This window comes from Podarcis tiliguerta, assembly GCF_965153285.1.
Source record: "Podarcis tiliguerta genome assembly, chromosome: Z".
NCBI lineage: Eukaryota > Metazoa > Chordata > Lepidosauria > Squamata > Lacertidae > Podarcis > Podarcis tiliguerta.
In genome coordinates this window covers 18,605,666-18,633,308 of record NC_139553.1, presented here as the reverse complement: position 1 = coordinate 18,633,308, position 27,643 = coordinate 18,605,666, and the positions used below count along the sequence as shown (strand labels likewise).

Sequence of the window (27,643 nt, the reverse complement as noted above, 5' to 3'; positions counted from 1 at the left end):
TTTAATGTCTGAAACACTTTAATGTCTGTGTGATGTGTGTGTTTGGCAGTTACAGGCACATGTTTCAAATCCAGTCCATCCCACAACAGGGAGTTCCAGGAAGAGCAGTAGATGAACACTTGGAAGGAGGGAAAGCCCTTTCCCAGAACAAGAAATACTGCTTTTTGAGAAGAAGAAAAAATCCCTGATCAAAAACCTTAAAGCTGCAGGCCAAGAGAGAAACTGGGGCTTCCTTCTGGCCTAAACGTATGGACGGGGATGCCACAATTTCCGGCGCTTGGACCTCATCCGGAAAAAAAAGTACATGATCATCAAGAAGAAAGAGGATGCAATGTAAAGGACAATGCAGAGGCTCATGTCGACATTGGAGAACCCCAGGAAGGAGACAGCTGGCTTCATTTCCTCCTTGGCCAAAGGCTTGTTTTGGTCTTTGGCTAGCAATATGTCCAATACGTGAGACTCAGGAGCCAGCTGTCCTTCCACATTAGGGATCCATTCTTCATTCTTTCTGACATTTTTCTTATGGGAGTTTTCATCTCCCTCTTCTTTGGATCCCTCCTCAGTGTAGGTGTAGAGAATGTTGTCGCTGCTGTAGTGGCGCTTCAAGAACTGAAGGACTTGAGCTTCGTTCCAGGCATGCAGGCCATTTCTTTTTTCGTGGCAAAGAGGGCAAATGTCTGGTGTCGGCCACTGGAGTTTAGGGAATTTTGGGTCTTCGTTCAAGCCGCCTGTCAAGAAGGGGCAGAGAATTAGTTCAGGAGCCCTGCATGAATCACAGAATCATATAATTGTAGAGTTGGAAAGGACCCAAAAGGCCATCTATCCCAATCCCCTGCAATGAAGGAATTGCAACTAAAAGTATTCATGTCAGATGGACGGATTACAAACCAAAGAATAAAAAAAGTGAATTTGCTTTACGAATCATTTGTCAAACTGCCAATATAATAATACTGTTAATACAAATTTTTGGTGCAATGACGTTTGGAAGGCTGCAGACAGTTCTGGTAGGCTTACTTTAAAAGGGAGATGGAAAAGAATCAAGGGGATGGAGTAACTCCCTTATGAAGCAAGTGGAGAAATGGGGAGGGCTCTTGTGCTTGGATCCTGCTTGCAGGTTTCCCATTGGGCCAACAAGTTGGCCACTGTGAGGACAAGATGCTGGACTAGATGGGCCACTGGCCTGATCCAGCAGGCTCTTCTTATGTCTTTATGCTGTTGTTTTTAATCAAAGTTCCACTTTTGGAGCTATGGCTTTCACTCTTTAATACTTGGTGTCCACGCAAGTGGGCCCTGCAGTCCAATGGTGCTGCTTGGAGTGCCTCTTGTTCAAGGTTCCAGTCTGCCATTCTGTTTCCCAGGACACTTCCTTCCATTCTCAGTTTGGAGGAAGAGACTGCCATGGCTTGTTAGACCACAGCTTCCTGTCACTGCTTGAATTGGGAAATTCTGGTTTAAGCATGGTATACAGACCAGGCATAGTTACTTTTGTGGGTCAGTTAGAATTACTGGATGAATAAATATGTTAATATAAGAACATAGAACATAAGAGCCTGCTGGATCAGGCCAATGGCCCATCTGGGCAGCAACCTGTTCTTACAGGAGCTGAACAGTTGCTTGTGGGAAGTCAGCAATCAGGAACCAAGTGCAAAAACCCTCTCCCCTCCCAGAGTTTTCAACAACTGGGATTTCAGAGGCATTGCTGTCTCTTACTGTGGACAGAGTATAGCCACTGTGACTGGTGAATTTGTCTTATCCTCTCTTAAAGCTATCCAAGTTGATGGCTGTCATTGCCTCCTCCGGGAGCAAGTTCTGTAGAAGTACTTTCTTTTCTCTCTACTAAGCCTTCCGACACCAGATGCCCATGAGTTCTAGCATCAGGAGAGAGGGAGAAATATTACAAACTCTTATCATGTTGCTTCTTACTTGTCTTTTCTCTAAACTAAAAGACCCAAACACTGCAACCTTTCCTCATGGGGGAGTCACTCCACCCCCTTGATCATTTGGGTTCCCCTTTTCTGAAAGCCCAAGGAGAGACTGGTTATCTTGTCCCAGTTCTGCTTTCACACCTGCCAGACGGGCATTCACAACGTTGTGCTTCTCCCAGAGCCACAGCACGGCCTCATCCAGGGTATTCACATCCTTCAGTGACTCCTCAGCCATCTCTTCAAAGTGCTGAGAGCATGCTCGGCACCCAAAGAAATCCCGAATGTACTTCCTCAGGACCTGCAGCACCACCTGGGGGTTGCCTTCAAAACCTGCAATGAGAGGTAGAAGGCCAGCAAGGCTGAATCAAAACCAAACTCTAAAACAAGCGGTGCCCATAAACATCCCCCATTGCATTTGGGCTGATTCACCTGCAGCTCAATAGAAATGGGACTACAGGGTGATTTGTCATCCATCATGAAGGAGGACTTGGAAATGTGTGGAATGTGTTGGCAATAATCAGACAAAGTCCACAGATTCGAAAAGGAACACAAGATATAGATTACATTAACATTTTCAAATATTTTAAAATAATTGGTTGTGAAATTTGAGAGATGCCTTAAGCTAGGCAATTAAGGGAAGAGTTTTGGGTGGGTGGGTGTCACACACATACATACACAAAAATACTTTTTTAATTTTTAAATTATTTTTATTAGCCTTGCTCTGCTTCTTCAGGACCCCCACCTTCTGCAGGCGTCTATTCCACTGTCAAGTGGCTCCTACCATAAGAAAGTTACTCCTAATGTTGACTTGGAATCTCCTTTCTTTTAATTTCTCCTCATTAGCTAATGCCATAGAAGACAGAATCAGGATTCAAGATGACCATAACTGTTTGGAGAACTGGGTCCAAAGTAACAGAATAAATTTTAATAGGGACAAATGTCAGGTTCTGCACTTAGGTGGGAAGAACCAGCTGCACAAATATCAGATGGGGGACACCCAGCTTGCTAGTAGGACGTGTGAAAAGGATCTAGGGGTCCTAGTATGAGCCAAGAGTGTAATGCAGCAGCAGCACACACACAAAAAAGGCTAAGGCTATTCTAGGCTGAATCGACAGATCAAGGGAAATCATAGTACCACTCTATTCTGCCTTGGGTCAGACCCCACCTGGAGTCCTGTGTCCAGGTCTGAGTGCCACAATTTAAGAAGGATATTGGAAATCTTGAATATTAGTAATGGAGGGTGACCAAGATGACCAAGGGTCTGGAAACCAAGCCTTAAGAGGAACAGTTGAAGGAGGTGGGTATGTTTAGCCTGGAAAAGAGGAGACTGAGAGGAGATATGATAGCCATCTTCAAATATCTAAAAGGCTGTCATGTGGACAATGGAGCAAGCTTGATTTCTCCTGCCCTAAAGGGCAGGACTCGAACCAATGGATTCAAGTTACAAGAACTTGAGTAAACAAGGAAGAACTTTCCAATAGTAAGAGCTGTTTGACATTGGAACGGACTCCTTTGAGAAATGATAAACTCTCCTTTGGATGTTTTTAAGCAGAGGTTGGATGGCCATCTGTCAGAGGACCTGTCTCTGATGCTTTGGTGGAGGTTCCTGCATTGCAGGGGGTTGGACTAGATGACCCTCAGCATCCTTTCCAACTCTACAATACTATGATTCTATGATTCATTTAAATCCATTGGATTAGGTCCTACCCTCTGGAGCATAGAATCATAGAACAAGGAGGAATGCAGAATCATAGCAGCAAAGAATTGTAGAATTGAAAGGGACTCCCAACTGTCATCCAGTCCCCGGTCTAACACCCTGCAAAGTGGGAATCATAACTAACGCATCCCCGACAGGTGGCCAAATTCTGCTTTGAAACTGCCAATGAAGGAGAGTCCACTGCCTTCTGAGGGAGTTCAAAATCTCTCCACAGAGCTGTTTTGCAGTAAGATTTGCAGAAAGATCTTGGGCAGCAAAGCACAGGGCTGTTCATCTGGATAAATATGGATGAATTATTCAGAGGGGATTGCTTGGATCACCATTTCTCTGCACCCCTCTTGAGGGGTTTAAGACAGACGGAAAGACTCCACGAAAAAGGCTCCTTCCTTTGACCAGGCGAGGGATGCATCTTGTGTAAACAGCTGCCGTCACCCGCCCCCGAACTGCTGCGATTCAGGGTAACCCTAATCTTTAAAGTGGGCAAGTCCCATCAAAGCCCACCTGCGGCTGGCAGGATTAGGGGGAGAATCCGGCTTTTTAGTAGATGGGATTTAAAAGCAAGCAATAAGGGGGGGGAACACCTCCCAAGACCTAATCCGGCCGCCTGACCCAATTCTTTTGCCGTAAGAAGCGATAAAAAAATGTGGCCTGGTTTCAACGGATGGCAAAGTATGTGGAAGACACACAGAGACATTCAGACCTTCAACTTTCAACCTTCCTCTGGAATGGAAGAGTTGGCAAAGGAAATTCAATAGGGACAAATGTCAGGTTCTGCACTTAGGCAAGAATAACCAGATGCACAAATAAAGCATGGGGGACATCTGGTTTGACAGCAGTACATGTGAGAAAGATTCAGCAGTCCTGTTATGAGCCAAAAGTGTGATGCAGCAGCAAAAAAACTAATGCTATTCTACACTGCATCAATAGTAGAGTCTCAATCAATGAAAGTAATAGTACTATTCTGCCTTGGTCAGACCCCACCTGGAGTCTTATGTCCACTTAAGGGCACCACAATTTAAGATATGGTCAAGCTGGAATGTGTGGAAACAAGGACTTATGAGGAACAGTGAAGGGAGCTAGGGATGCTTAGCTTGGAGGACAGGAGACTTAAAGAATATATGATAGCCATCTTCAAATATCTAAAGGATGTCACACAAATATGGAGCAAGCTTCTTTTCTGCTGCTCTGCAGGGGAGGACCCAAACCAGCACATTCAAATGGCAAGAAAGGAGATTCTGACTAGAGGACCTTTCTGACAGTAAGAGCTGTTTGACAGTGGAATGGTTTCCCTTGGAAGGTGGAGGACTCTTCTTCATTGCGAGTTTTTAAACAGACTTTGGATGGCCATTTGCCATGGATGCTTTCATTAAGATTCCTGTTGGGTGGGAGGGAGGTTGAACTAGATGGCCCTTGAGGTCCCTTCCATCTCTACAATTCTACAGTTCTATGATGCTGAATTGCAGCTCTAGCCTGTCACACACTCCTCATCTTTTTATGACGCAGCCTTTTCTGCAGCTGAGCCAAATGTTTTTGCGAACATGCTCATCACACAAAGACAGCACTTAGGCAGCTCCCTTACTTTGCTCCTGTGCAAACAAGTGATCCAGCTTTCAGTGCATGGTTGCAAGAAGCAGGGAGGCTAGTGCTTTCCCCAGAACCCCAACACTTTCTGTTGCACTTGAGCTGACTGCTTCTAACTGCAGTGCATGCCCAAAGGATGCCAGACCCGCTCCCCCACTCCTAAAATCAGCCTTCCTGTAACTGATGCCTTCCAGAGAGGCTTTGGACTACAGCTCCCATCAGCCCCAGCCAGCAATGACGCTGAGGCTGATGAGAGTGGTAGTGCAAAGCATCCCTGGAGAGCTGCCTTAGACTCTCAGAGGGACCAGCCATCTCCTACCTGTGTTGAACAGGACCTGTGGCCGGACAGCCGCCTGGACAGTCAGCATATGAAAGAGCTTCCAGAAGGAGCAAGGGTATCCCCGCAGCTCTGCCCGGCTGCCCTGGCACCCGACCCACTGGATGCGGCTGGGCAGGAACAGCCCAGAGATCTAGAAAAAGCCAGTATGTGTTAAACAAAACTACCAGTATCATCATGCCATTATACAAATCTTTGGAAGACAGTATGCAGTTCTGATCACCTCAACTCAAAAATGGGATTACAGATTTGGAAAAAGTTTGGAAAAGGCCAACCAAAATGATAAAGGGGATGGTACATGTTCCCAAGGAGGAAAGGTTGCACTGTTTGGGACTTCTTAATCTAGAGAAAATGTTTGTTAAGAGGCAGCATGAAAATTTTTCTACCTCTCACAACGCTAGAACTCATGGACATCCAATGAAGCTGAATGCTGGAAGATTCAGAACAGATAAAACAAAGTCCTATTTGACTGTGGAATTCCTTCCCACATGAGGCACTGAGGACCACCAACTTGGATGCTTTTAAAAGAGGATTCAACAAATTCATGGAGGGGAGAGTTATCAACGGCTACTAGCCAGGATGGTTATGCGCTGCCCTCCACAGTCAGAGGCAGCAATGCTTCAGAATCCCATTTTCTGGAAACCGCAAGAGGGGAGACTGCTCTTGTGCTCAAATCCTGGTATCCCACAGGCAACTGTTGGGCCACTATGAGAACAGGAAGCAGAGCTAGAGCTAGATCAGCCACTGGCCTGATCCAGCAGGCTCTTATTATGTTCATAAATACCTGGACAAGCTGGGATTATTGTAACTGACTGTCATTCAGCATCTCTTTGAAAGGCTCAAAACACCACCACCACCACAGGTATCAGCAATAGTGACAAGACATGTAGATGATTCTGCCAGGAGACCATGATGGACATGGACAATCACCAGGGCAAATTGCTTTGAGGTTTTCTTTCCATAAACAGTGAACTGCAAATTTTCTAACCAAAATAAATAAAAATATCAGGCACTGGGAGGTGGTTACACCTCTCTATACCGGATTGCTAGAATCGGAAGTGGGGCGACTGTGCTCATGGTCCAGCTTGAGGGCTTTCAAAGTGGTACCTGGATGACCACTCTGAGCACAGGATGCTGGCCTAGAGGGGCCTTTGGTCTGATTGAATGCAATTAACAAGTTAGAGGGTGTGCAGAGGAGGGCAAGGAGGAGGGTCAAGAGCTAGTGGAAACCAAGCCTTAAAAAGGAACAGTTGTGGGAGGTGAGTATGTTTAACCTAGAGGGGACAGAGAGTTGAGATCACAGTCAGCTTCAAATGTCTGACAGGCTGTCAGACACAAATGTCACGTGGAAAATGGAGCAAGCTTGTTTTCTGCTGCTTCAGAGGGGATGACTACATGACCCTACATGACTCTTCCAACTCTACAATTCTATGATCCAACCGCCAGGCATTATGGGACACACAGCTCACAAGGACTGTTGAAAATGCTCTTTGTGAAGCAAAGTTGTCAGGCAGCAGTGCACTGGATCACACAACTCCATCCCACATTTGCTATAGCAGCCATTTATGCCAAGAGCTAGTTGGGGCTTACCCGCATCTTGTTGTTGAGCAGATCAAGGATGGCATCATATGGGATTTTGTCCAGTGGGAGGCTGAGTAGCCACACTTGCAAGGTCTCCAGCAACTTCATCACAGGCTGCTGTCCAGGAAACAGCTGCATGGAAGATGAGAAAGTTAACCACATCTTAGAGCTTATTCTCACAGAGGTACACTGTCCACCATCTTTGTTCCTTCTATGAAGATTAAACAGAATTGGGAAAAGTGGTGATGGAAGGCAGTGCACACATGATCCATGCATTGAAAAAGCGGCAAAAAATCATTCCTGCTTACTTTCTACACTAGAAGGCAGATGCAGGAGAGGCAAAACAAGAAGCTGTTCCTTCAAGTAATGAATAATAATTTATGGAACTTAGTGCCTCAAGGTGCAGTGATGACCAGTGTCTTTATTTCTGTCTAAGAAAAATATTTATCTTATTTATTTCCTAAAATTTATACACCACTTGAGTGCAAAAAAACACCTCACCCTAAAGCAGATAAAGATAAACCAAGAAAATCAATAGTTTAAAACCTACAAAAAATTAAAATAATAAAACAGATTAAAATCAACACATTCTAAGCATCTTGGTAGGCTTGTCTAAACAAGAATATTTTTAGCAGGTGCTGAAAAGAATACAGTGGAGACTCCTGCTTGATATCAATAGGCAGGGAGTGAGTGACAAAGCATAGCTGCTGCCACACTAAATGATCGAGTTCTGACAAAAGCAGAACAGGTATTCTGTAACAATGCCAGTTTTGCTAACTGAAGCAGTCAAGCAGCCCCATGTCATAAAAGAATGCCAAGTCATTTTTAAAGTGTCTGGAGGTTCTACTTCTCATTGAAATCTCCAATTATGCTTTATTTTCTCTGTTATTGCTCTGTTCTATAGCAAGTGGTACCAAGTGTCCAATGTAAGATTCAGGGCTGTTTCCCATTGAGTAGCAGTGACTATTCAAGCTGCCAAGATAAATATATCTTGACAATATATCTACATTAGTATCCTCAAAAAGATTCAGTCTCATTAATTTTGGATCAAGCTGATCCAGAAACCCCTGAGTGGTAAACAAGTGGGTTGCTCCACTTTTCCTTGACCCACCAGGAACCCCTGCTGCATCCATGATTGTGCACCAGGTTTTGCGGAAATCCTGAGGTCAGGCAGCACCTCCTCTTCCTGTTGAACTTTTGGCACTTAAGAGTGAAGACTTATTTATTCTAGCAGACTTTTTAGCTGTATTCTGATTTTATAGTTTTAACCTATTTTTAGCCTTACTGTATTGGGTTTCTTAGATTGATTGCTGCAATGTGGGGCTTCCCTTGTGCTTGATCCAGAGGCTGCAGTCAGTGCAGAACGCTGCAGCATGATTGCTGACAGGAGTGAGTACTTGTCAGCATATAACACCCCCGCTCAGAGATCTGCACTGGCTGTCCATTTGCTACCGGGTCAAGTTGAAGGGGTTTCCATTAGTATACAAAGCCCTTAACCTCTTGGGACCAGTTTACCTTTGAGATCATCTTGCCCCACATGGGGCCGCTTGACTGCTTCGGTTGGAACTGGACTTGATTATTAGATAATGATCTTCTATTATAAAATGAAACTTTACAGCAACAACAAAGAGAAAGAGAGAAGGCAAAGAATCAGTTTGATCCTCCTCCCTCTATGTGAAATAAGGAGAGACAGCTTTCAGGCAGCAAAATTCACACCAGATTCCCCACACAAATCTCAAAGAGCACTCAGAAGGCTTCTCAGAGGGAGCAGAAAGGAGCTCAGGTCTTAGGAAGCAGAGTTGCTGCAAGCAGCATTAGCAGCCAAGGAGCTAATCCTGCAATAATCAAAATCCGAAGCCTGAACACTGAGCAAAGATCCCAGCGACTTAGCGATGCTCTGAGTGCTATTCTTTAGAAAAAGCAAGTACAGTATAAGACACCCAGTAATCTGGCATCAGCCCAGCTGTTTTCACACTGAGATATTTAGGCTCAACAAAATGGAGTTAAAATCTTAGGGATAGGGGAGGATAAAGCCCAGGTCACATCAACAGAATGCAGGCTGCAATTCCCACTGCTCTATTGGGAGAGAAAGACATGTATTCTTAATTTCAGAAAATGAATGTCTGGATTTTTCATAGAATTATAGAACTGTAGAGTTGGAAGGGACCCCAAGGATCATGTAGTCCAACCCCCTGCAATGCAGGATTCACAACTAAAGCATCCCTAACAAATGGCCATTCTGCTTAAAAACCTCCAAGGAAGGAGAGACCACCACCTCCTGAGGGAGTTCAAACCATTGTCAAACAGCTCTCACTATCAGAAAGTTCTTCCTAATATTGATTGAAATCTCCTTTCTTGCAATTTTAATCTATTGGTTCAGGTCCTAACCTCCAGAGCAGGAGAAATAAAGCTTGATGTCATGGACTGGTTGGACACAGAAGAATGGTAGGAGGAACCACTGGAGCCTGGGGGGTGATGGTTGGAAAATCATGAGTGGTCAGAGGGAGACTAGGAAGAGAAGGTGTCAGAAGCTGAAGAGGTGACAGGCTTAGTGAGCAGGGAGAGTCTGTGGCAGAGAGAAGTCCAGAAACAGAGGCAGAAGCTGAAACAGGATGGTGGTAGGAGAGAGGCTAAGAGGCAGAGAAGAGTCAGGCTGCTGAAGAGTCATGGGTGTCTCCCCCTCCTGCTGTGACAAACTCCCTACCCGCCAGTCTCTCAGAACCAGAAGAGGCATGAACCAGGAGTAGCAAAGACAGGCACGCAGGCACAGTCATCTATTGCTTTGAAAAAATTCGGGAGACATAGGTGGCTGTGGGGAGGCAGGGGCCTTAAGTCTCAGCAACTAATTCATGGGGCACGACCTAGAGGTATAAGTTCCTGTGCTCATTAGGCCTGACATTTTGCCAAGTCTGTGCAGTTCCTGTTCTTGCTAATAAAGAGTTAACTACAACATGCACAGTGTGATTTACTGCTGGCTCGCTCCTGCCAGTTGCTCCATCTTCCATGTGACAAGCCCTATAGATATTTGAAGATGGCTCTCATATCATATCCTGTAATCTGCTTTATAAAGAAGCCATTTTCTACAACTTTTTTGATTTGCTGCTTTTGCAAGGCAGCAACAAGCAGCCTTGGTTTTAATTTGACCTTTGCGATGGGCTGCAGGGTTGGTGGCTATTAATTCTTCCCCTCCACATAAACACATCAAAGTTTACTTTATTGGATGTTTACTTCGGCTGATGCAGAGTCCTCCATGGGGCCAGATTTATGGTGCTCTTACCAAATGCAATAAAAAAATCTGAAACGTTTACCTTGGCAAACAGTGTAACAAGATCCTTGAAGGTCTTCAGCTTGGCTCCTTCCAGAGTCTTATGAGTGGCGAGCTCGATCCTGAGCAAGTAATGCAATCCGGACTCAAGGTCAGCCATGTACAACTTGGATCTGGAAAACAGGCAACACACATGGTGAATAGGAATTTTAAAGGGGGAAGATGAGTTGGTTTGCCAGGAAGAAAGCAAAAGCACTGGAGAACTGACATTACAAACATGTCAAAAAGAGGGTTAATCCTTAGCAGTCTGTGCTCTGAGGTTACTGTATTTTCCCAGAAAATATGTGCAATATGTGCTAAGATTCATTCCTTGCCTCAGAAGTGGGGGTCTTCCCCTCTGGAGCAGCAGAAACTGTCTTCCATGTGACAGCACATTAGGTATTTGAAGAGGGCAATCAAATCTCTTCTCAGTCACCTCTCCTATATGGTAAACATACCCTAAACAATTGCACATAAGGCTTGGTTTCCAGAGCCCTAATCATCTTGGTCACCCTCCTCTGCATGCATTCCAGCTTGTCAATATCCTTCTTAAATTGTGGCACCCAGAACAGGACACAGTACTCCAGGTGTGGTATGATCAAGGCACAATACAGAGGTGCTATTACTTCCCTTGCTCTGAATGCTATTCTACAGTTGATGCAGCCTAGAATTGTATTAGCTTTTTTTGCTGCTGCACCACACTGTTGGCCCATGTTAAACTTGTGGTCTACAGCATTCTTGGATGGTTTGTGTATACCTGCTTGCTTCAGAGGGCTGATCTCAATGGACAGAAGATTTGCCAGGGCATAAACTGCTTCTTTCACCACAAGCCTCAGCTGCTCAGAGACATCCACGTTCCTCAAGGCTGGACATGGTCCAGACAGCTATTATGGTTTTTTTAGTGGCTTTTGAAATGTCAGAGTTTCAAAACCTTTGCTGGGGGTCATCCAAGCAAAAGCAAATATAATGGAAATGCTTTCACAATAACCTGGCTCTTAGGCAGAGTTCTGAAATGGTGATGTGCCCTCATCTGCTGCAGGTGCATGAGCAAGGGGGCCACCACCTGCAAGATCTTTCCACTTCATTTCAGTATCAGGCATGCAGAATCACTCTCCCTCTCTCTCACACACAAATGCTTGGGGGAGATCTGTAAACCCCAGGCCCTTTTGTATGCTGCATCTCGGGGCAAATACTGACACTACCTCCTCCCTTGCAATAAACAAAGCATGTAAGCATCAAGTCTTTCTCCCCCCCCCCCCCAAAAAAAAAGTTGGATTATACAAAACTTTGGTGTCACCACATTTGCAACACTGTAGATAGTTCTGATGGCCTCAAAAAGGTTATTGTAAAACTGGAAAAGGTTCAGAAAAGGGCAACCAAAATTATCAAGGGGATGGATTGACTCTCCTATGAGGAAAAGTTGCAGTGTTTGGGACTTTTTAGTTTAGAGAAAAGGCAAGTAAAAGGTGACATGATAGTTTTAAAAATTATGCCTGACATGGTGGATAATGAAAGGTTTTACACCCTCTCTCATAACAACAGAACTCATGGACATCCAACTAAAGAATATTTGACAGATGTCCGTATCTCAGGCCTTTTCATTTCAGGGGGTCTACTCTGAGCAGAGGTGAGCTGTACTCAGCCCTTAGCTGTTTGCCATGAAAGGGGGAGCCCAGCAGCACCACTTACTTGTCAAAGTCTTTCCATTCTTTGATGTCCTGGTTTTCTTCTTGGTTTTGCCTGATGGGTGTTGGTGGAGGTTTTCTTCCGACGCCGGGGAGTGACTTTAAATAGGAAGAAAAGAAAGACCGAAGCGGCTTCAAACTGTGTATGGAAGGACAGTGCAAAAGTTAAGAACAGCTGAAGCTCAACAGGCAGAGAGGAACAACAGTGTATCGACAGAAGACAGAAGCTTCATTGGGCTCAAGAGAAATTCTCCTCTGAAGGTTACAGGGGAAAATATTGCCTCTGAGAAAATATCTCACTACACAGATTAAGGCATGATGCATATTTTATTACTATCATTATCATTTTTTAAATTTATATACCACTCTCAACCTGAAGATCACAGGGCAGTTTATGGTACAAAAACACAAAAATACATAACATAGTTACAAACAAAACAATTACCCACCAACCCCACACACAGTTTAAAAGGCCAGGGAGAATAAAAACGCTTTTGCCTGGCAGCTAAAGATATGTAATGAAGGCGCCAGGTGAGCCTCCCTGGGAACAGCATCCCACAAACTGGGAGCCACCACAGGAAAGGCCCATTATCATGTTGCCAACTTCAAGAACTCTTGTGAAGTGAAGAAGGGCTTCAGATTGTGATTGCAGGGTCTTGGTTGGTTCACATGGGGAGAGGTGGCACTTGAGGTATTATAGTCCTGAGTCATTTAAGTCTTTATAAAACCAGCACTTTCAATTGGGCCTGGAAACCAATTAGCAGCCAGTGCAGTCAGGTCAAGATTGGTGTTACATGCTCAAACTACCTTGCCCTAATGAGCAACCAGGCTAGCAAATTCTGCACTAGCTGAAGTTTCAAACCATCTTGAGAGGCAGCCCCACATAAAACATGTTGCAGTAATCTAACCTAGAGTTTTCCAGAGCATAGGCAACAGAACTTAGGCTATTCCTGTCCAGATGGGGGTGCAATTGGGCTACCAGCCAAAGCTGATGAAAGTCACTCTGCACCACCAACATCACCTGAGCTTCAAGCAACAACAATGGATCCAGAAGCACCCACAAGGTGTTTACCCATTCCTTCAGAGGGAGCATAACTTCATCAAGAGCAGGACATCCCCATCCATCCACTCTAGTAAGCTATCCACTAACAGTGCCTCAGTCTTATTGGGATTGAGCTTCAGTTTGTTAGCTCTCCTACAGCATATTACCGAAGCAAGATAACAGACCAGCACTTCCACTGCCACACCTGCAGATGTAATGGAGAGTAGAGCTGTGTGTCATCAGCATATTGCAGACAACATACTCCAAAACTCCAGATAACCTCACTCAGCTGTTTCAGGTAGATATTAAACAGCATGAGGGAAAAGATCAAACCCTGAGGAACCTTGAATTGAAGGCTGCACGTCCAAAGAGAACTCCCCATACATCACCTTGTAGAAATGACCATCAAAGTAGGACCAGAACCACTGCAAAGAGAAGCCACCCATCCCTAACTCAGTCACTCCAGAAGGATCCCATGATCAATGGTATCAAAGAGGTCAAGGAAAATTAACAAGAAAACATTTCCCCTGTCTCTCTCCTGACAGAGATCATCATATAGGGTGACCAAAGCAGTTTCTGTGCCATTTTATTAAGGTAGCTGTTTCTAGATCCCACTTCCCTTCTCCACAATAATCACTGGCAAAAGGTTTATTAGCTGTTCACAGGGCAGGGGGTTGCTTTCAAGAATTTGCACATTTGAACAGGAAATGTTTACTAACCTCCACATTCTTCTTACATTCAGAAAATTGTAGAGCTGAAAGTGACCCCAAGGGTCATCAAGCCCAACCCCCTGCAATGCAGGAAGCACAGGTAAAGCACCACTGACAGATGGCCACCCGACCTCTGCTTAAAAGGAAGGAGAGTCCACTAGCTTCCGAGGGAATCCGTTCCACAGTCAAACAGCTCTTGCCCTCCTAAAGTTCTTTCTAACGCTTAGTTTTAATCTCCTTTCTTGTCATTTGAATCCATTGGTTTGGGTTTTCCCCTCTGAAGTAGCAGAAAACAAGCTTGCTTTGTCTTACATGTAACAGCTCTTTAAATATTTGAAGATGGCTATCCTTTCTCCTCTTCTCCAAGCTAAATATACCCAGCTCCCTCAACTGTTCCTCATTAGGCTTGGTTTCCAGGCCCCTGATCATCAACTGGACACAGTACTCCAGGTATGGTCTGACCTAGGTAGAGGAGAGCAGTACTATCACTTTGCTTGATCTGGACACAATACTTCTGCCAATACTAGAATAGCATCAGCTTTTTTTTGCTGCTGAATCGCACTGTTGACTTGTGTAATGTGAACTTTACGGTCTACTAAGACCCCTGGATCCTTTTCACATGGACTGCTGGCAACCCATCTTATATTAGTGCATCAGGTTATTCCTGCCCAAGTGCAGAACCTCACATTTGTCCCTATTGAAATTCACCACATCACAATTCACCCCCACTCACACTTACATGTTGATTAATCCATGGGATCCATTGGGATAGATCAGGTAAGATGAAGGGACAGAGGTAATGCTGAGCTTCTTGAGAAAAGCCGTGTTGGAATCCAGCACTCGTTTTACCACAATGTTTTCATACTGACTCATGTCCAGTATCACCTGGGTGTAGGTAGAAACACACACAGGTTATATGCATGCTGCTGCAAGTTGACCTTTCTCACTGCAAAGAAAGCCAAAGCTTACCCAAAAGATGTAGACATGCTATGGTTCACTCGCCAGAGAGAGATCAGGATGAAGAACCCACACAGTGGGCTTGGACTACATGACCCTGGGGTCTCTTCTTACTCTACAATACTATGATTATATGCAAAACCATTAGCTGGGATTCCTGCATTGCAGGGGGTTGGACTAGATGACCCTGAGTTCCCTTCCAACTCTACAATTCTAGGATTCTATGTTTACTCTCAAGTATATCCCACTCTGCTCAACAGGATTTATCTGCAATGATGCACAGGATTATAGCCTTGAGCGGCTAACCTAACCCCCCATAGGCAAAGGGTGACCTCAATTCCTTGGCCAGTTCTTGGAACAAAATGTCTTAATATAGGGACATAAACCCAAACACAAATCCCAGCTTCTTTCCACTTCCTACTGCCTCAAAACCTTTTATCGTCACGTTTTCTAATGCGATTCTGCATTAATGAGGACCAGAAATGGAAGGTTAAGTCTCAGGTCCCAGTAATAAGGCCAGATATAATGTCATAAACACCCAGCTTGCAGAAAGGGCTCCAGTCCAAAGACACACAAACACTCGTAGCCAGTGACCTTCCTTGCAGTCAATAAGCTTTCCTTAACTCATTGAGGCATTTCAAACACCACAAAAGCTTTTTCCAACATTGGGCACACACAATAGCATGCTTGCCTGCTGCACCCCTTAATGAATTAAGTAATGCATACTCAAACCATGGAACTCCCTCCCACAGGAGTTGAGGCAGTAATGGCCACCAACTTGGACAGCTTTAAAAGAGGATTAGACAAATTCACGGAGGAGAGGGCTATTAATGGCTACCAGCCACAATGGCTGTGCTTTACCTCCACAGTTGGAGGCAGTAATGCTTCTGAATACCAGTTGCTGGAAACCACGGGGAAAGTGCTCTTGTGCTTGTGTTCCACACACTGGTTTCCCACAGGCAGCTTGTTGGTCATTGTGAGGACAGGATACTGGCTTAGATCAGCCACTGGCCTGATTAGGTAAAGATTACATTACCTCTCGCCCAACATATGAGTCTGCGCTTTCAAAGATGACAGCAGTGTAATGCTGAAAGCCTTTATTGAAGAGAGAAAGCATTTCTTCTGGCCTTAAAAAAAAGAGACAACAGTCATTTGACAGGGAATTTAACTGTTTCACAAGTGCAGGATCATCTTTCTTGTAATTACCAGTATGCTTTAACAGATCATTCTCTCTCATTCTATCTCTCTTGACACACACACACATACACACAGGTTTATTTCTTTTCTATGTTTTCTATTTTGTCTGGAAGCCCCCTTCAGTCAGTCAGGGAAAGAGGTGGGATTAAACAGAATCCTAGAATTGCAGAGTTGAGATAGGGACCCAAAGGTCATTTAGTCCAACCCTCTACAATGCAGGAATAAATAAAGATAATAATAAGTAACAATAATTTCTCCTTCACTCTGCCCCACTGCCAAGTCCACTGGAGTCCAAATCAATTGTGGAGTGATACAACTGTGTACTGCATGTAGCAGTGATATTAATCAACAGTAGAAAGGATTCTGGGAGGTTTGATATGAACAGTCAGCAAACGGTTTGGCAAATTTGTTTGCTTCCCAGGAGTAAAAGAAAGTCTCCTGTTTTCGCCTGGCACCTAAAGATATGTGACGATTGTGCCAGGCGAGAGCTTTCCACGAAATGGAAGACTCCACTGAAAAGGCCCTGTTCTCCTCCTGCCCCCCCTCCCATAGAAGGGGGACACAAAAATGGGCCCCAGGTGATGATTGCATGGTCTGGGTCAGTTCGTTCAGAGAGGCTGTCCTTGAGGTCCTGGGATCCTGGGTCACATAAGACTTTATGGAGGAGGCAGCTACTGATGGCTACTAGCCACAAGGTCAATGCTCTGCCTCTGCAGTTTGAGAAAGCAATACTTCTGAATACTAGTTGCTGGCAACCACAGGAGGGGAGAGGGCTCTTATGCTCAAATCCTGCTTGCTGGCTTCCTACAAGCAGCTGTTTAGCCACTGTGATAACAGGATACTGAACCAGATGGGCCGCTGGACTGATCCAGCAGGCTCTTCTTATGTTTGTAGGTGAAAACCAGCACTTTGAATCAGGCCCAGAAACTAATTGGCAGCCAGTTTAGTCAAGCCAGAATTGGTGTTATATGCTCAGACCATCTTGCCCCAGTGAGCAAACTTGCTGCTAAATTCTGCCTCAGCTGAAGTTTTAAAACTATATTCAGAGACAGCCCCACCTACTACACATTGCAATAGTCTAATCTCAAGGTTACCAGAGTGTAAGCTGTCCCTGTCAATACAACTTATTATACTAAATGCAAAATACTCACATGATTGGCTCCAAAGGGGGACAAGCAGGAGGTTTCGTTTCCCGGGAGTGATTCTGCAGGAAGTCGATCATGGTCTGACGAACTGTCTGAACTTCCCGATCAGAGCCTGCTAAGGAGAGAGAACAATGAATCATAGATTTCTAGAGCTAGAAATGTCCCCAAGGACATTGCAATGCAACAACAAGACACCTCCACGCAGATTTCTAACATACTTTGTTCTTCCCCCTGATGACAAGCAGAATGGATCCATTTACAACTTTACTCTGATCTGGTACAGGAGGCACACAGAATTAAGGCACTTAGGTGCCTTAATCACTCAATGCTACCTGGTGTCTCTGAGCAGAAGATCTGGAGGTGGCTACATCTGCCAAGAAGAGCCTGTCAAGAGTCCAACACAGGAAACCCTATTTCAACATTAACCTATGACAGTGGTTTTCAACTGGTGGCCTCTGTCCCTTTTTCCTTCCTTCCCTCCTCTAAGGCCCTCTCGCGTCTCTGCCTCCCAAAGGCTTGAACGGCTGTTTATTGCAGCAGCCCTGGCTACAACCTCAGCTGCCAAATGGTGCCTTTGGAGCTGGTCAGGGGGTGATGGTTGCCAGGAGCTAAGGCGGCCTTGGAGTGAGTGAGCAAGTGGGAAAGGGAGCCCAGTCAGCCCACCAGCAGGACTCCCAAGGAGAGGGGAGAGGAGGCTGAGGGAACACTCCACAAGGGAGAGTGTTCAAGAAAGGGTAAGAGGCTGCCAGCTCTGCAGGCAACGGGTGACATAACTCGGCTCCTGAGCCCCACAGGGTTGCCACAGAAAGAATGTAGCTGGTCAAGGGAGCCATGGACTCAGAAAGGTTGAAAACCTCTGACCTTTGAGATCACATTAAGATTACCTTACTCCACATGTGCCCACTCGACCATTTTGATCAGTGGAACTGGTGCTACTATAGGTGCCACATAATAACCATTCTGCATTTGTAAGGTCTTGATCATATAGCATGGCAGCACCTGCACTTTGGAACTTACTGCCTATTGATATCAAGAAGGTGGCTTTACTGTATACTTTTCAACACCTGCTCAAAACATTCTCATTTAGACAAAGCTGTCCAGATATTCAAAAAGTTGATGTGGATTTTAATCTGTTTCGGTATTCTAACTTCTGTATGTTTTAAAGTATTGTACATTTTTATTGATTTTCTTGTTGTATCTTTTTATAAACCAATCTGAGGGGGGGGTTTTCAATCAAGTGGTAAATAAATTTAATGAAATCATAATAACCATCTTTTACTTTTCAGGCTTTGATGATTACTGCTTGAGCATGTGTTTTAAATGTTATGGGCTTAAACTAAGTTTTCTCTTAAGCTAACTTGAGTATTCTTTAGTCTTTTGATACAGGAGTCCTCAGTGCTGCTGCTTTGAGTAAATAAAGAGAATTGGTCTTACCATGGTGGTTTTCTCCTGTCGTGAAGTCTTTGGCAAAAGCCCTGAAATACTGGAAGAGAAAAGAGAGGAGGGTTTTATTAGAATAGCCACCATCACTGCTCATAATAAACAGAAGAAAGTTAAGAAGATCCTGCTGGATCAGGCCAATGGCCCATTTAGTCCACCATCCTGTGGCTGAACAGTTGCTTGTGGGAAGCCTGCACAAGAGCACTCTCCCCACTCCTATGTTTTCCAGCAATTGGTATTCAGAGTATGGTTACCAGATTTTTTTTCAAGGAATCTGGGGACACTCTTTTTTTGGGGGGGGGGGGGATTTCATGCTTTATTTTAGGAAAAGGTTGTCCAGAGTTCTTGACCTTTTTTTAGGGGGCGGGAACCCCAAAGCTGTCGATCACACACCTCAACACAAGGCAGGCAGAGAAGCCCATCTACAACACACAAACGCCAAAAAAAGGGGGGGGAGACTGAGTAAAGGCACTTGCTGGTCTTGGGAAAACACGCATTAAAACACACACACAAGGCACCAGCTTCCCATAACCGGGAGACCGCTGGAGGGCGAGTGCAGTCTCTATGGAGATTTAAATGGCGTGGTAGTGTCTCGTTACCAGAGGTGGACAAACAGCGCACTCACACACAGCCCTCCTCACAAAAGAGAGGCTGCTGGTGCTGGAGGAGGTGTGGAGGGAGGGAGGGAGGGAGGGAGGGAGGTTGGCTGGAACATTGACATGGCCAGGACCTCCGGTGCTGCTCGCTGCCATGGCACCCGCCATGTTGCCTCGCCAGAAGTCCCCAGGCATAAATCCGGGGACATTCCGGGGACACATTTTGTCCTGGGACAGATTGGTGAATCCGGGGACTGTCCCTGGGAACCGGGGATGTCTGGTAACCCTAATTTCAGAGGCAAAACCCAAACGCTGCAAACTTTCATCATAGGAGAATCACTCCATCCCCTGGATAATTTGATTGCAATCATGTCAAGCACCTCTAGAGCAGCTCAGCTCATTAGACACCAAGTCTTAAAAAAAAAAAAAAAGCAACCTTTTAAGCCTTTTAAAATTGTAACTTGCAGGAGAATCACTCCCGATAATCATTCCTCAAGACATCCAAATGCAAATGAACCGCCTTGTGAATTTTTGCATGTTGAAGCTGGTTAGGTAAGCCTGGCAAATGAGAGGATGAGTCTTTCCACACTCATTTGCCTCCCCTCCCCTGAAAAAAATATCCTCTTGCAAATCTCCCCCTCCCTCATGGCTTGCCCAGCCCTTTTCCCTGGTTGGGCAACTTCTGAGAACAGGATGGAGGACTAGATGGGTTAATGGCCTTGATCTAGCAAGGCTCTCCTTATGTTCACCTGGGGAGCCCTAATGACTGGCTTAAGGATCAAACTGTTACCACAGCTTGTACAACAAGATTCAAAAGGTGGGGGAGAGAACTCACAAACATCCCAGTCTGTTTAACTGAGTGGAATAAGCAGAAATGTTTCTAGGCATGTGTGTTCCTGGAGTCACTTACCCTAAAAGTGGGATAGTACTGAACCCCATAGTCTTTGCAGGTCTCATAGTTCACCTCATCCCCGCAGTCCAGCACCCCAATTCTGATGGCAGGTTCCCACTCTGAAAGGAAACAGGCAAAGGCTTATTCCTGCATTTCCAGGAAGCAACCGCACTCCATTTCCCCTAAAGACCCTTGAATGAAACGCATAACCACTTGGGACCAGTTTACCTATGGGTTGGAATATATGATCCTAGGGTTCTCTTCCAACTTTACAATTCTAAAATGAACCAATGTGACAGTAACATTTTATGGTGCTCCAAGCAATCAGCTTAATCTCTCCCACTGGAGAAGGCAAAGGCTACAAGACTCATTGAGTCAAAATCCCCTCAAATTCTCAAGTTGCATACATCAGACATGGCACAGTTAATACCCCCCTCTGTCAGTGCAGCAAATGGCAAGTCACAAATGGTGGGGTGAAGAAAAAAAGCTGCTGGAGGTGCTCCTGGGTTTCTAGGTGAACCAGAAGCAAAGCTCAACAGACTTAATATTGTCCCAGCAGAAAAGTTGTGACATGATAATCTGCACAGGAGGAATTAGATGGTCTCAGGAAGAATGGGCAGAGGTGTCCACCACTCTAAACCCTGCCAATTCCAGCAATTATAAAATCCAGATTTCTCTAACTGGTGTAAAATCTGGCAATGAGAACCTAGTTGGTCTGGTTTTATTATCTCTTTGCCATCAACAATGATCCTGCAAGGTAGGTCAAGCTGAGAGTTCCTGACCAGAAATCACATAGCAAAGCTTCATGGCTTGAGCAGAGAACTGAACCCAGGTCTAACTTGTGAAAACCCCAACCACTGTATCACCACCTGGTGAGGGGTGAAATCTGGCCAAATATCAGAGGTGTGCGAATCAATGAAAAATGACAAAGCATTGTAGCCAATTACAGATTTCACTTTGAGGTCCAAGGGCCTCTGGTTGTATGCATGCATTTGAGCCCACCCAAACAAGAACCTGAACTTCTCGTTTTTGAGGATACAGTGTTGCCAATAGTAGCTCGAATAGTAATTGCAACTCAATAGAAAACAGCTCCAAATCTTACACTGGACAGTTGATACAACTCACCCTGGAATAGAGCTATAATGGAGAAAATGATGCATAATTTTATATCAATAAGGATTAGAACCTCCAGATACTTTTCATGATTTGGCCTTGTTTTATGACATATTATAGTGGAAGCATAATTTTCAAGGCAACCCTTGTCCCAAGCCTGGCAAATCTAGAATTAGATCATGTTGATATTCCTGCAGTTCAAGGGATTGGATTAGATGACCAATGGGATCCCTTCCAATTCTATTATTCTTTATTGGGACTTTATTACTTTAACCCATATGCAACTGTACTTATTCTAAATGCCTATTTTCTAGTTGTTTGCTTTTCATCCTTTAATTTCCCCCTGTTATAATTGTTCTGTCTGTATTATATACATTATAAACTGAAATTTTAAAGAACTTTACACTAAAAAAGAACCTGAATTTTTCTTTGTTAGCTTAAACACCATAAAAATCCAAGGATTTTCCAGGGAACTTGCCCTTTCGAATTTGGTGAAAATGTGTGTTCCTAACATTATGAGCCAAGCATTCTGTTCTTGCTACATAATGAGAAGGGTAGGTTTTTACAGAGTGGGAAAAGGGTAAACTGTAAGACTTTTTTCCATATGGTGTTGAGATGGGCCTAATCCTCCCCACCAGACACAATAAGACCTTTTTGAGCCTGCGGACTGCATCTCCTCACTGCAGCCCCTTCAGGGGTCACCCATAAGCCAAAGAGAGGGAGCTGCCACCCACAAAGTCACTTTGACAAACACAAAACACGCACACACAAACTGCAAGTCTTTGGATGCTTGGGGTTTATAGAAGTTTTTCTTAGAGAAAACAAGATTTTTTAAAAAAAGGAAAAGGAAAACACCCATTTATAAAATTATAGATGGCCTGGAGAAAGTGGGTTGAGAAAAGTTTTTCTCCCTCTCCCATACCACTAGAAATGTATGGGCATCCAGTGAAGCTGAATATTGGAAGAGAACAGAAAAAAGAAAGTTTTTCTTAGTTAAATTGTGCAGGGAGGCAGTGCAGGTGGCAGTGATGGAAACCAACCTAGATGGCTTGAGAAGAGAGGACATCTGATGTTATGGCTATGCTATGGCTACACTGCCCCTATGGAGGCTTCTGAATAGCAGATGCTAGAATCCACAGGAGGGGTGAGGACTTGTGGGTTCAAATCCTGCTTGCTGGTTTCCCACAGGCAACAGTTCAGCCACTAGGAGAAGAGCATGCTGGACTAGATGGGCCATTGGCATGATCCAGCAGGCTCTTCTTATGTTATGTTTCAGAAAAGGGACAAGTGAAAATATGTAAGCTTCATCAGCCAAGGGGAAGGACTCTCCTTCGTTATAGGTTTTTAAGCAGAAGCTGGATGGTCATCTGTCAGAGATGCTTGTGATTTCTGCATTGCACGGGGTTGGGCTAGATTATCCTTTGGGGTCTCTTCCAACTCTAAAATTCTATGAGTCTATGAAACTTGCTGAAGAAATGCCTCCTTCCCTTGACTTTTATTTTCCTTTGGAAAAGCTGCCACACTGACAGCTGAGCAGACACCAGGCTAGCTACCAACATCCTAGAGCAGATGGGGGAGCGTTCAGGCAGCCACACAATAGCCACCAAGCCACATTTGTCCCAGGAAACACAAGCATAGAAAGTTTGGCTTGGGGTGATCTGCCTCATTCATGATTCAGCACTGCACTCCCCTTCCCCACCTGTCTCCTCAGGCCTCAAGCAGAAAATGAGCCAGGGGCATCACAAAACCAATGCAAATGGCTCGCCTCCCAACAATGCCAGCCCATCTCCAAACAAATACTTGGTTAAGTGCAGCAGCTGGGAGATGGGTTGCTCAGCCTTCAACAAAGGGAGGGGGGTGGAAGAAGGCAGCCATGCTTCAGTTCACCCTCCCAGCCTTTTCATAGGCTCATAGTTATGTTGCAGGCTAGAGAGTTAGATCACAGAAGAGTTGGACAGAACCCCAAGGATCATCCAGCCCACCTCCTACAATGCAGGAATCACAACGATAGCATCTCTGACAGACTGGCATCTAACTTCTGTTAGTCAGCACAAGCTATGTTACAACAACAAACATATCAACAAAAATCAAGCAAACCTAAATGCTAAAGTTGGGAGATGGATTAACGTGATTCATTTGTCATGGAGCAATGTAGACAGCCAGCTGTTTGCTTACGGCAGAATCCCAGGCACGTGTACTCTGAAGTAAGCTCCAGAGTTGAAAATCCATATAAACAAACCCTAACTGGCACATAGTTATCTATAAAACTTGCTCCCAAAGGAGGCACTGACCACCAACTTGAATGGCTTTAAAAGAGGACTGGGAAAATTCATGGAGCAGAGGGACAGCAATGGCTACTAGCCATGATGGCTATGCTCTGCCTCCACAGTTGGCAGCAGTAATGCTTCTGAATATCAGTTGCTGGAAGTCACAAGAAGAGAGTGTGCTTTTGTGCGCAAATCTTGTTTGCTGCCTTCCCACAGGAAATTAATTGCTTGGCCACTGTGATTCTGGACTGGTGTGATCCAGCAGGCTCTTCCTATACTCTAATAATCCTATACTCTTCCTACACTTCTAATAAAAATCAAGCAAACCTAAGATGGCTTAACATGATTTATTTGTCACAGAGCAAAAACAATGCTATGTCACATATCCAATCAATTGTTTGCTTATGGCACAATCCTAGGAACCCTACTCAGAAGCAAGCTGTGCAGAGTTTAGAGACCATATATGCAAAAATGAGGCAGGTGAATTACAAACAAGCTTTAACAATGTGAATCTGAAATTCAATTGACCCCCAAACCTCAATTGCCTCTCAGCCAGTAGTGTTTCAGAGGGGAGTGTCAAAGCAGCGGCCCCATCACCAAGAAGGACCTCCCACATATGAGCATACCACAATCCTGAGTTGGAATAGCCAAAACAAAAGGTGTATATGGGAATAGGTCTCGCAGGTATCCAGGCCTCAAATTGCATATATAGCTTTGTAAACCAATACAAGTAGCCTGAAGTGTGCTCAGTAACACATTGACAGCCTGTGTCACCCTTTCAGGATTGGCACCGTGTGTTCATGGCAGGTCACCTTGACAGCAAGCCACAGCTTCTGAGTCAGCTTCAGGTAAACTAAAGGACAGCTCCAGGTAAAGTACATAATAGTAATCCGATCTCAAAGCTAGCAGCATACCTGGCAAGGCTCTCTCAATCCAAGAACAGTGATAGCCAGCAAACTATATTTTGAGAAAATTTTTAATTCCTTGACAACTACCCTTGGAGATATGTCGGTTCTGTCACCATGATGTGCACACAGAGAATATGATATACTTTCATGCTGCAAAAACCAAGTTCTGAACTCTTGAGGTTACCAACAACAAAAACTTGAAAGCACAAAAACAATGATCTCTACAGCCACAGCAGGCACTGCAACTTTCCAACAGCTTGACCTCACTCTTCCATTGTATCACAAGACAGACAAATACCAACAACTTCAAGATTTAACTATCTGGAACCCCTATTGTTTACTGGAGAAGCTCTTTTGGTCAACCCAGTAAAGAATTTATTATTATTATTTTTCTAGCATCTGCACACAGCCACCCTGGAGAACATTTAAACTGGGGGAAAACACAAAATCACTTTGGAATGGCCTTCAGTTTTACACCCTTATTGCCTACCTGGCATGCAGAAAGTCATGGGCTCTTCTTGTGTTCTCATGTTTTAAACTAGATTTGGGCTGTATACACACTGTACATATAAACCACATGTAAACCCCCAAAGGATTATGGGAACCACAGTTTATCCCTCCCAGAGCTACAATCCCCAGTGCTTTTAATAAACTACAATTCTCAGAATACTTTGGCCATATGTTTTAAATGTCTGGTGTTTCTTGGCCCAGACAGCTCTCTCAGCAGACAGTTTTGCCTTCTGCATAATGGCATCCTATGCAGAATTTAGAGAGCTGCAACCTCTGTGGTTACTAGCCATGATGGCTATGCTCTACCTCCACCGTCAGCAAGGCTTCTGAATACCAGTTGTTGGGAACTGCAGGAGCAGAGTGTGTTCTTGTGCTCAATTCCTGCTTGTGAGTTTCCCACTGGAGCATCTTGTTGGCCACTGTGAAGACAGCATGCTTTTCTTATGACAGAAGTCTGCTGAGCTGGTTTGGGCAGGGTATGCAATCAGTTAAGCTTTTAAAAGTGGTAATCACAACACCCTCAGCTGGGAAGCCCCAGGGGAAGGTGGATAACTTCACTGCTTTCTTTCTCACACCCTGAACCAGGAGCTGGAGGAGAATTTCTCATGGTAGAGCCATCAGGAAGCTGAGGAGAAGGGCTGTGGGGTGCAGAATGGCTCCTCACCAGGTCTCATATAGGACAAGAGAAGACTACAATTGTTGAAGCCATACACTGTCCTCCTCCAGTTCGCTGGCAATGTCTTCTCAATTTGGACAGAGGCCATCATCACTGGCATCATCTCAGTCCTAGAAATGGATCTAAGATTCACAAACAAGTCAGCTATGGTGTCCTCTCTGTCAGCCATTTAGAACCTGCAGCAATAAACCCTGATCTGTTACATCCTCCAATTAATATGCCAAATGCATTCAGTTGTAGCCCTGGAGAAACAAGAACTCTGCAAAGAAAGCTGCCTTGCATCCCTTCAGACCATAAACAGCTGCACACTGCTCTGTTATCTATATATCTAGATATATCTTTTCCCAGTAGTGATGTATGGAAGTGAGAGCTGGACCATAAAGAAAGCTGATCGCCGAAGAATTGATGCTTTTGAATTATGGTGCTGGAGGAGACTCTTGAGAGTCCCATGGACTGCAAGAAGATCAAACTTATCCATTCTTAAGGAAATCAGCCCTGAGTGCTCACTGGAAGGACAGATCGTGAAGCTGAGGCTCCAAATCTTTGGCCACCTCATGAGAAGAGAAGACTCCCTGGAAAAGACCCTGATGTTGGGAAAGATTGAGGGCACAAGAAGAAGGGGACGACAGAGGACGAGATGGTTGGACAGTGTTCTCGAAGCTACAAACATGAGTCTGACCAAACTGTGGGAAGCAGTGGAAGACAGGAGTGCCTGGCGTGCTCTGGTCCATGGGGTCACGAAGAGTCGGACACAACTAAACGACTAAACAACAACAATATATATCTAGATCTGTATATCTATATATACATACATTTGGTAAGTAGCAAAAAGCAAAATAAAAGGCTGGTTTGTTGTCAGCTGTAGCCGTCTGACCAGCCTTCCACAACCTGCAGGCCCCTCCAAGATGTTCTGGATTCTACCAAGCACCAACTTGGGGAAGGACTGGGGGAGGAAGCGCCAGGTTTGAATCCCACCCCAAGACATGAAACTGACTGGCCTATGCACTCTTCTCACTTTGGCCTACCTCATAGGGCTGCTGGGAGGATAAAAAGGCTCAAACACTTCCCTCAAAAACATCCTTCTCCTCCTCCACCAACAATCATGCTCACTAGAGTGGCCCCTGAACCAGCCACTCTCCTCCACCACCACCTCACAGCATAACCTGCTTCTCTAAGGGTCCAGTGGGAGCCAGTGGTCGAGTTCTGGTTAAGAGTGCCAAAATAGGATCTGTGGTACACCCCTCCCCCCACTCAGCCATGAAGCTAATGGGGAGAAGATAAATGCATAATAAATAAGGCAGAGAGAGTAAACGGGAAGGGGAGGAGCGCGCCCCAATCTATTAGGAGCCCCCGTCCTCTTAGCTCGCTCACCGCGGACATCCCCGGCCAGCGCCTTCCAAGTGGGCGCGAACGCGACGCAGTGCCCGCAGCCCGAGGAGTAGAATTGCACGAGCCAGGCCGAGGGCGAGCCCCGCAGAACCTTCCGCACTGTCGCGGCCTCTAGCACCCACACGGGGTCCGTGCCCGCCTGGTACAGCCGCGCCCTGACGGGAACCACAGCAATCATCATCGACGCCGCCAACAGCACACGCCATAGCGGCAGCACCTCTTGCCACCACCCCCATCGCCGGCGCCCGTAGCCGCCGCCGCCGCCACCAGCCTCCATGACCGGGTGAGCCTGGCTGCTAGGCCGCCCTTAGCAACGGACAGCCTGCCTTGGAAACAGGTCTGGTGAGGACCGAAGGGGCGCGGCTACCCGCCCGGGTCACCTTTATCCACTCAGAAGGCGAGGACTGGAGAGGGGGCGTGGCATCTCCGCCCCCTTTCTCAATGGCCTTCTCTGTTTGGATGTGAGAGAGAGACAGAGGAGGGAGCCCGGCTGCTAGGCCTCCCTTAGCAACTGGCCATCCCCTCCGGTCAGGACCAAGGGGGCGTGGCCACGTGTCCGCGTTCCAGTTGCCCAATCAGCGGACGAGGGGGGCGTGGTGCGGAGTGGTGTGGGCCGCCCCCCTTCGCCTCTGCCCCGAACTGGCACGTCGAGGCGTCTATCGGTTCCGCAG

At 45.4% G+C, this 27,643-nt stretch overlaps 1 protein-coding gene across 2 annotated transcripts; it reads right to left on the bottom strand.

Annotated features, from left to right (window-relative positions):
* Nucleotides 1–27,340, bottom strand: QSOX2 (quiescin sulfhydryl oxidase 2). 2 transcript variants are annotated; one of them, XM_083424437.1, is made up of 12 exons: nt 26,955–27,340; nt 20,128–20,228; nt 18,616–18,664; nt 17,188–17,296; nt 15,876–15,966; nt 14,622–14,767; nt 12,135–12,269; nt 10,450–10,579; nt 7,151–7,273; nt 5,543–5,693; nt 2,067–2,255; nt 1–728 (listed from the first exon to the last, which is right to left on the bottom strand). In XM_083424437.1, exons 1-12 carry the CDS (start codon nt 27,247–27,249, stop codon nt 241–243), a joined length of 2,007 nt encoding a protein of 668 aa, XP_083280563.1. In that variant the 5' UTR covers nt 27,250–27,340; the 3' UTR covers nt 1–240. The 2 variants fall into 2 exon arrangements, with proteins under 2 accessions (XP_083280563.1, XP_083280564.1); XM_083424438.1 differs by having other exon boundaries at nt 17,188–17,293; nt 26,955–27,326.
* Between the last annotated feature and the right edge of the window lie 303 nt (nt 27,341–27,643).